Consider the following 8,273-nt stretch of genomic DNA (forward strand, 5'->3'; position numbering starts at 1 on the left):
AAATTGTAAATTATATAAATTTAAAATTATATAAATTTTTAAAATTAGGAATTATAAAAAGGAAGGAAGGAAAGAATTTTATAGCCACATTCCCATGATTGCTCGATTATCAACTTGGTAACACTGCACAAATTATTTACCTTTCAGGGTATCTGCCTTCTTCAAAAGTTACTGTAGTATTAAATGAGGCAGTGGGACAAATGCTTAGAACAGAGCTTGCAACACTAATGTGAGGGGATGTGCAAACAGCTGGGCATTAATGGTATACACTTATAATCCCAGAGGCTGAGGCAAGAAGCTAGTTTGGGCTAGTGAATTTGAGGCTAGCATGGATATACATTGAGATGCTATCTCCAAACAGACTCAGGTGTGGTGGTGGTACACCCCTTTAATCCCAGCACTTGGGAGGCAGAGGCAGGAGGGTCTCTGTGACGCCACCTGTGGTTACAGGGAGACCTTGTCTCAAAAAGATGGGGTTGAAGGGGGGTGTAGAGCTAGGGATATAGCTCAGTTGGTATAATGCTTACCTAGCTTACACAAAACCCTGAGTTCAGTCCCTAGCACTGCATAAACCAGTTGTACTGGTACACAGTTATAATCTTCACATTTGAAAGCTGGAGGCAGAATCAAAAGTTCAAGGTCATCCTCACCTACAGAGCAAGTTCAAGGCCTGACTGAGCTATGTAAGGCCCTATCTAGGAAAAACAAACCAAAAAAGCCTTTAATCCCAGCACTTGGGAGGCAGGGGCAGGCAGATCTCTCTGAGCGAGGCCAGCCTGTCGACATAATGAGTTCCAGACCAGCTGGGGCTACAGGGAGACCCTGTCTCAAAACAAAAAAACAACAAAACAAAACAAAACAAAACAAAACAAAACAAAACAAAACAAACGGAGTAGATCTCCTAAGGATGTATGTTGCCAGGAGAGGAGTGCAGCTCAGGGGAGAGAAATTGCCTGACATGTATGAGGCCTGAGTTTGAGCCCCAGCACTGGGCGGGGGGCGGGGGTATGTGTTGCTGTAGGATTATAATTTGTATACATCTGCATGGGGCCTATAATCAGATCAGTCAAACTGACCAACGAATTCTATGAAGCTTGCCCAAAACACTAGAAATGAGCCTTCCAGATTCATGGCCTAAGGGCTCCATCTGGTCCTCCATCTTTGCTAGGATAGTCAACAAGATAGCCACTCCCATTCCCAGAAACTGATGAGAGTTCTGGCAAAAGACTTTGGGAGGACATTCCAGAGGGCATTCAGAAGGTCCTCCCACTGGGACCCAAAAGGAGGCAAGGGGAAAGAAGCTGTGTGCTGGGAAGGCTGTGTCCCTTCAGGCAATCAAGATCCAGTACAGCATGTCACTGCCAGGGTCACAGGGTTTGAAACATGTATTCACTCCTGAGGGCAGAACAATCTCAAGAGGTTCTTTAAGGTAAAGCTTTCCATGTGCAAAAGCTCTCTTTCTCAAGGCAGCCTGGTGAGGATCTCCGACTGTTTAACCTACCTGCTGGATAGCATTTCGGTACAGGTGATCAACCATCATCCAGAGTTCTTTAGGGATTTCCATGGGTTTATCCAGCTGGCTCCTATCGTCTTCAGTCTGTAGTGGCATCACAGTCTCAAGAGAAAGAAAAATCATGGCAAGGTGGAATTTCTGCTGGGCTGACTTCAGAAGAATGCAAGATACAGAAACAGCAAACCGGGGAAAGGGAAGCTCAATGCCCCTAACCAAGCAATCCAGAGGGAAAATGAGATCAGGTGATACAAACAAGGGACAAAGTGAATTCTGAGGGAGTTTCTGGCAAGCAGTTTCAATTAATCAGGTGAAATACGCCCTATCTTCATAAAAAAATTCTATCATTTTAATGTTAGAACCAAAGTCCAGGTCTACTGTAACTCACCATGTGACCTGTGACAAATTGCTCTCTTGGACTGGGCTTCTGTTTTCATCTACATAATAGAGAGGATAAATCAAGATTCCCTAAATGAAAATATGCATTGGAAGAAAAAGAAAGCGTACAAATTACCATAAACCTGAGCCAAACTAGTGCTCTTGCCTTAGAACTGTCACCATAGGAGCCTTTCAGGTCTTAGTAAACTTAGTTTAGGATGATAACCTACCAGATGATGTTTTTAATTTTTTAATTTATTTTTTATACCTATGAGTGCCTGCATGTATGTAACTGCACCCATGTCATACAATGCCCACAAAGACCAGAAGAGGGCATTGTATCCCCTGGAACTGGAGTTATGGATGGTTGTTAGCTGCCAAGTGGGTGCTGGGAACTGAATCTCTGCAACCAGTGCTTACCCCCAGGTGATGATTTTTTATTATTTGGCGTGTGAATGAGATTGAGATATATAAATATGAATATGTGAATGATATATATGTATGTATGGGTGTACATATGCGTGCATTGGCCAGAGGTCAATGCTGGGTGTCTTCGTCAATCAGTTTCCACCTTACCTTTTGACATAAGGTCTCTCACTGAACCAGGAACTCACCAATTCAGCTAGATTGCCTGGCCAATGAGTTCTAAGGATCCTCAGTTCTCCATTCCCTCAAGCAGGGATTAGAAACATGGGCATTTTTTTTTTTTTTTCCTGGTCTTTTTGAGACAGGGTCACCTGTATTCTCAGCTGGTCTGGAACTCACTATGTAGACCCGGCTGGCCTCGAACTCAGAGCTCTACCTATCTCTGCCTCCCAAGTTCTGGGATTAAAGGCATGCACCACCATGCCCGGCAACACGTGCTTTTTACATGGGTGCTGGGGATCCAAACTCAGGTCCTCATGACTACATGGCACGTACTTTATCAACTGAGCTATTTCAACAATGAATAAAATCATGGCTCAGAGAACTTTCACTATGAACTTGGGTTCAAAACAAAATTCTCTAATGCACTGCTATAAACTGAATGTTTATGCCATCCACCCTCCCTATCTCCAGATTCCTAAACTGAATCTTTTTTTAAAATTTTCATTATTTATTTATTTATTATTTTGCGGGGGGTCTTTTTTGAGACAGGATCTTCCTGTAACCCCAGCTAACCTGGAACTCCTTATGTAGACCAGGTTGGCCTTGAACTCACAGAGATCCGCCTGCCTCTGCCTCCCAAATGCTGGGATTAAAGAAGTATACCACCACGCCTGGCTTACTTTTATTTTTTTATATTTTTTGTCTTTTTGAGACAGGGTTTCCCTGTAGCTCCAGCTAGCCTAGAACTGACTATGTAGACCAGGCTGGCCTCAAAATCACAGATATCCAACCATCTCTGCCTCCCAAATGCTGGGATTAAAGGCCTGTGCCACCATGCCTGGCATGTTATCTTATGTGTATGAATGTATTGTCTGCATGTGTGAAAGTGTACCCACGTTCTGCAATGCCTGCAGAGGTCAGAAGAAGGTGTCAGATTACCCTGGAACTATAGATATGGACGGTTGTTAGCCACCATGTGGATGCTGGGAATCGAACCCAGATCCCCTGCAAGAGCAGTCAGTGCTCTTAACCACTGAGCCAACCCTTCTTATGTTGACTCTTAATCACCAAAATGATAGTATATGGAACTGAGGACTTTGGGAAGTGGTTGGCCATGAAGCACTAAGTAGTCATGAACAGGACAGTGCCCTGTAAGAGAACCCAGAGAGTCCCTTAGTCCTGCTATGTGAAGACAGAGAAGATGCCCATCTACAGATGAAGTAGGTAAAACCTCATCAGATTGTAAATCTTTAGGTGTCTTTATCTCAGACTTCTCAGCCTCCAACACTGTGAAAAAGAAACTTCTGTTCTTCATAAACCATCAGCCTATGGAATTTTGTTATAGTAGCCTGATGTGCTAATGCATGCACTGCATGGGAAAGATGGAAATGTGACCATCTTTAGCAGCTTTCCCTATCAAGAGGTGGAGTCTTTCTCCATACAGGAATCTGGCCTGGAATCTTGCTCTGAATCATACAGCATGGCAGCAGTATTGAGTTTTGAGGTCTAAGTCATATAAGGCCTTTGCTTCTATTCTGTGTTCTTCCTTCCACTTGAAGGAGCTTGAGTTCATCTCCAAAAGCTGAGATCCGAAAGGTCAGATCAGGTCAGAAAGCAGCCAACACTGAGGCAGGTGAGGGAGGCTACCTTCAACACTGTGGCCATCACAAATGCTGCCTGATTACAGTGGCAGAAGTGAGTGTAGGCTAGATCAGCAGGAGAAACCAAGAGTTATGAGGAACAGCTCCCTGTCATTTTAATTGGGGGATGGCTTGTTGTACTGATGTACTAAGCAAGCTCCAGGAGGTTGAAGAATACTAAGTCCCTGGGAAGGCAGGTATAGGAACACAATGTTTGACTGCCAGCTGCTGTTCAGTACTAGATGTTTCCTTGGGGCATGTTACTCACCAGCTCACTAATAGTTTCCAGTGGTAGATCCAAGATTGGCTCCCTCATGTAGCATAGTGTATGAATGGGAGACCCAAAACAACTAGGCAGGTAATTCCCAGACACAGATAAAAAGTAATCCTTTCCCCGGTCCAAGTGCAAAACCAGGATGTCTTCAATTTTGTCTTCACCTGAGTTGAGTTTTGTGGCTGTGGCCTTATTTACAAAGAGTTCCAAATCAATCTCAATGTCAGAATCTGCAGAAAAATATAAAAAGTAATGTTGGCTAGGGAACAGACAGGAGAAAAGAAGAAAAGACAGGAGGGGAGAGTGAGGCATACGGGTTAGGAAAGGAAGCAAAAGGATCAATCAGTGTTTATGTTCAGGAAACACGAGATATGCACAGGCCAATGGGAATCATGAACACAACCCATAAAATCTTCTGAACATAAAAATGCTAAAAACCTCAAATACTGAGGAGCATAGTTCAAGCCAGGAGAACTAATCAATATGAAGACATGGATCAAAGAACCTTCCCTAAGCCAGATAAGAGGAAATGCCCGACCCCAGTGGAGATATAACGCAGATATCACCTGTGATATCCAAAAAACATAATCCTTCACAGAGTACAAAGGAAAAGTCGAGGAAGGTGTGGATGGCACACTCCAGAGTCAGACACAATTTCTGGATTACCACCCATTATCTCTCACCAGAAGCGTGAATAACTGGAAGCTGACTGTAATAAGACAGTGAAAATGGCTCCTTTAACAGCAGCACCTGCTTTACAGTGATTGTACATCTTCCCTTCCTGTGAAATTATGGAACATACAAGTAACTGAAAATGCTTATGAAACTGAGCATAGGCCCCTCACTAGTTTATATTCTGTTTATGGATAAATTCAGCTATGGAGCTTTAAAAAAGTTTCAGAGAACAAAACACTGTGAAACAAAAAGCTTATTTAGGAAAATGAAAAAGACAGGGTAGGGCATTCCCCATACCAGAAACCAGAGTCTGGGAGGAGACAGGTTACCTGGCAGGAGGAACCCTCTGCTGGGGTTGGCACTCAGCCACTGCTTGCAGTAAGACACTTCATCAGGCTTGTTGATAAATTCAAACTGACAGGGTACTTGTCCATTATGAATTGTAAAGGACTCGACTTGAAGCTGCATATACCTCACGTTCTCAAAACAGAACTGGGAACAAGCAAAGGACTCATCAGAAGCAGTGCTCTCTCTCTCCCAGGCCACCTGCCCACCCCCCCAACTGGGAAGAAAATGAAGGACCATATCTTTGAAATATATATATTAGTTGCCACTACAGACCAGTCATCTCTAGGACCCAAAGCTCAACTTGGTTTTATAAGTAAATTTTCTGAAGCAATCATACTTTACATCTTTCTGTACCCAAAAATCACTTCCAAAATATCATTCTCAAATTCTACCCCTTAACATGAAGATCAAGCTCACCCCACCTCCACCCCAATCAAAATGACAGGGAGCTATTCCTCATAACTCTTGGTTTCTCCTGCTAGACAACTGTTGCATTAAAAAGTACGTTCCCAGCCAGGCGTGGTGGCTCACGCCTTTAGTTCCGGCGGAGGCAGGAGGATCTCTGTGAGCTCAAGACCAGCCTGTCTATATAGTGAGTCCCAAGCCAGCTGGGGCTACAGGAAGATCCTGTCTCAAGTACCTTCCCATGGCCCCCATTTGATTGACTATGTGGTATTATCAGCTTTGAACGATCTGTGCCATGGCCTGCTTCTGAAAAGCCTAAAGCTCACTGGACTACTTTATTGACCATCACTTTTTATTTTATTTTTGGCCCATGGTTTTTCTATTCTTCTTTAATATTTTATTATTTTTATTTTGTGTGTATGCATGTATTGCCTGCATGTAGGCTAAGTGTACCCATGTCGTGCAATGCCTGAGAACGACAGAAGAGGCTGTCGGATCCCCTGGAACTGGACTTACAGACAGTTGTTAGCTGCCATGTGGGTTCTGGGATTCAAACCCGGGTTTTCTGCAAGAACAGCCAATGTTTTTAACCACTGAGCCATCTCTCCAGCCCCGGTTTGTACTTAAGCCAAACTTTTCAGATTATCATACAACCCACCCTGACATTTGTAACATTATGAGAGAGAGAGAGAGAGGGAGAGAGAGAGAGAGAGAGAGAGAGCTATAGACCAAGATGCCCTGGAACTCACAGAGATCTACTTGCCTCTGCCTCCCAAGTGCTGGGATTAAAGACACGTGCAACCATGCCCAGCACAATGCACAGCTTTTTTTTTTCACATGAATTCTGAGATTGAACTCAGGCCCTACTAACTGAGCTATCTCCTCAACCCCTGATGCTAATACTCTCTTTTTCTTTTTTCTCTCTCTTTTTTTTTTGAGACAGCTGGCCTGAAACTTGCTATGTAGACCAGGTTAGCCTTGATCTCAGAGAGATGCTGGGATTAAAGAGATGCATTACCATGACCAACATGGTGCTAATATTCTTAACATATCTTTCCTACCTCTCGCTTGGAAAGTGACACAGAAGGAATGTTGGCATTCTCCATCTTATCCAGGGAGCGAACAATTTCCTCCAGAGTCTTCCGGTAGAGCTCCTCATTTACAACCCTCACCTGGTAGGGAAACATGAGAGGCTGAGTGCCGAGGCTTCTCTGCCCGTTTCTTCTTTCTCAGTATAGAGGGTACTTCGGGGCATTGGGAAACAGCAGTTAACAGCACTCGAGGAGGGAAAACTAAGAGACTTACAAAGAACCCAATTAACCACAGACTCAGAAGGATCCCCCAGCTATGGTCAGGTCACCTGCTTCCTGATTAGGAGACACTGGGGTGACAGGATGTTAAGTTGCTGCGTGTCTACCTCTGCTCGCTTGCTGCTACTGCAGTCCAGCAGAGAGAAACTTCTAGAGTTTTGATGCAAAGATGTATTTCTCAGCTTTTTAACCCAAGCATGTTAGCAAGGAAGATTCCTTAGATTTTTCTCTGACTGCTGACACCCTCATAGATTGTGATAAGCATCTACCCCACACCTTTGAGAATAGGCAAGACAAAGCAACACAGAAGCCAGTGTGCTGGGACTAAAGGCTTGCGCTACCACACCTGGCTTAAAATTAAAAAAAAAAAATTTTTTTTTTTTGGTCTTTTTGAGACAGGGTCTTCCTATAGCCCCAGCTGGCCTGGAACTCACTATGTAGACCAGGCTGGCCTTGAACTCACAGAGATCCGCCTGCCTCTGTCTCCCAAGTGCTGGGATTAAAAGCGTGCACCACCACGCCCGACTCAAAAAAAACTTTTAAAAAAGATGTTTGACTTTACCAGCAATCAGGGAAGTATAACATAAAATAATGAATTCTGGGTTTTTTGCTCACTGTATTGACTATAAGACTGAAAAAAAATTACTGGCAAGTGTATGGAAAAATAAGCTCATATTTGGTTAGTGGAAATATAAAAAGAACTGTTGGGAAGATAATTTAGTAAGAACTAATAAACTTAAAATTAAAGAAAAAAATACAGGGCCTTGCTATATTGTCCAAATTGGCCTCAAACTCATGGGTGCAAGTAATCCTTCCATCACAGCTTTCTGAGTAGCCAAAACTACAGGTATGCACCACCTACTCAGCTCAAACATATTTTCCCTTGAAACACTAATGTCACCTCTAAGAATTTCATTCTATAGAAATACACATACATAAAAATATATGTGAAGGAGCCAGGTGTGGTGGCGCACACCTTTGATCTCAGTACTCGGGAGGCAGAGGCAGGCTGAGCTCTATGAGTTCAAGGCCAACCTGGTCTACATAGTGAGTTCCAGGTTAGCTGGGGCTACAGGGAGAACCTGTCGCAAAAAGACCAAAAAATAAAATTAAAAAATAAGGAAATGCAATAATAATAATAATAA

At 43.3% G+C, this 8,273-nt stretch overlaps 1 protein-coding gene across 1 annotated transcript in view; it reads right to left on the reverse strand.

Moving 5' to 3' along the window:
* Positions 1-8,273, reverse strand: part of Inpp5b (inositol polyphosphate-5-phosphatase B) — a 70,999-nt gene that overhangs the window by 5,549 nt on the left and 57,177 nt on the right. Inside the window, 4 exon segments of the mRNA XM_017802514.2 lie at positions 1,502-1,615; positions 4,385-4,620; positions 5,395-5,557; positions 6,880-6,990. Of these exon segments, the coding sequence (XP_017658003.1) occupies positions 1,502-1,615; positions 4,385-4,620; positions 5,395-5,557; positions 6,880-6,990 (624 nt within the window).

The sequence above is a fragment of the Nannospalax galili genome, unplaced genomic scaffold (assembly GCF_000622305.1).
Source record: "Nannospalax galili isolate Female #2095 unplaced genomic scaffold, S.galili_v1.0 scaffold944, whole genome shotgun sequence".
Lineage (NCBI taxonomy): Eukaryota > Metazoa > Chordata > Mammalia > Rodentia > Spalacidae > Nannospalax > Nannospalax galili.